The 1,462-nt window shown below is 72.0% G+C and overlaps 1 protein-coding gene across 1 annotated transcript in view; it reads left to right on the top strand.

Annotated features, from left to right (window-relative positions):
* Positions 1-394: 394 nt before the first annotated feature.
* CRABP1 (cellular retinoic acid binding protein 1) overlaps positions 395-1,462 on the top strand; it is a 1,717-nt gene continuing 649 nt past the window's right edge. The window contains exons 1-2 of the mRNA XM_012734880.1: positions 395-644; positions 871-1,124. Coding sequence (XP_012590334.1) covers positions 395-644; positions 871-1,124 — 504 coding nt within the window. The remainder of the gene's footprint in view (positions 645-870; positions 1,125-1,462) is intronic.

The following is a 1,462-nucleotide window of genomic DNA, read 5'->3' as shown; positions in this document are numbered from 1 at the left end:
CTCCCGCGCCTGCCGCAGGTGGAGCGGCAGCCGCATCCAGCCTCAGCCGCCGGGTGGCCCCGCGACTCTGCCTCGGGTTCCCTGCAGGAACGGTGGGGTCTTGCCCAGCGCAAGGCGGCTTCTGGGAAAACGAAGTCAGCCGCCTCGCTCCCCCGTGGCCAGCGCTGGCCACACACGCACGCGCAGGTGTCAGCGTGGGGAGGGCTGCGCCACTCGGGCAGCCGCCTCCGATTTTGAAAGTGCCAACACGGGTCCCTGCCTTTCCTTGGCTTCTGAGGAGGGAAAAGTGGTCACAGCCCCAGGGCAAGGTTCGAGGTCCAGTGGGACTCCCTGACCTCGGGAGGACAGAGATGGTCCCTAGGACGCTATTGGCCCCAGCTGGCCTTGCCTGGAAATGGTGTCCAGGCCCGAGCTGGTGTGGCCTGAACGTCCAGCCACAGCCACGCTTGTGAACGCAGGGTCCAGGCACGAAGCGCCCGGCGAGGGCAGGGGCCTCGCCCGGCCGGGCAGTCCTGGGGCAGATCCCGCTGCGGGCAGCAGGAGCGGCTGGCCTGGGGACCTCACACCAGTGCGCTGGCGGTCCTGGTCCCTGCCGGACACCCAGCAGCACCGCAGCCCCCTCCGCCTCTGGTGGGGGCGGGGCAGTGTGCTTCCCCCAGGGCCGGCCAGGAGGCGAAGGGCCCCCTGGCCGAGGCGGGTCTGGTCTGCAGCTTCGGAGCGGGGGGCGGAGCGTGGTCTGCAGCACACACTTGCCCTGGGGGCGCCCACCAGGGGCTCTGCAGCCGCGTGTGCGCGTGTGACACGCATGTGTGCCCGCGCACCTGAGCATGTGTGTGGTGCGTGTGCTCGTGTGCAGAGGGTGTGCCTGAGACGCTTGTGCTTGGGCACGTGGGGTGTGTGGGTCTGTGGGGGGCGCCCCTGTGGGGGCGCGTGGGGGCGCCCCTGTGGGCGTCAGGCAGCACAGGGCCACGCCTGCCTGTCGCCAGCGGCTTCACCTGCCCGCTCTGCAGAGTCTGGCCACCTGGGAGAGTGAGAACAAGATCCGCTGCACACAGACGCTGCTGGAAGGGGACGGCCCCAAAACCTACTGGACCCGGGAGCTGGCCAACGACGAGCTCATCCTGGTGAGCGCAGAGCCCCGCCCCTGCGCAGGGCGACTCCCACTCTGCCGGCCCAGGAGGTGCGGGACGGCGCCGGGAACGGTGGGCCGGGCCAGCGGTGGACTGGGCCGCGGGGCTCAGTGCTTGGGTGAGACCCGGCTGAGCCCTGGGCGCCGGGGTCTGAGGCCACGCCCACCGCGAGAGGCCACGCCCACAGCTGGCGGCCACGCCCACAACACGAGGCCACGCCCCGGGCCTGCGCACGCCCTGCGGGGAGGAGCCCACTTGGGAGGCGCCCAGAGGTCAGGCCCGGCCCGGGTCTGGTCCGGCCGGGCCCCGGGTCTGCTCGCACCGGCTTCCGC

This window comes from Condylura cristata, unplaced genomic scaffold (genome assembly GCF_000260355.1).
Source record: "Condylura cristata isolate star-nosed mole 26May11 unplaced genomic scaffold, ConCri1.0 scaffold00087, whole genome shotgun sequence".
Lineage (NCBI taxonomy): Eukaryota > Metazoa > Chordata > Mammalia > Eulipotyphla > Talpidae > Condylura > Condylura cristata.
The sequence above is the reverse complement of the archived record's forward strand: the minus strand, read 5'-3'. Positions and strand labels throughout refer to the sequence as shown.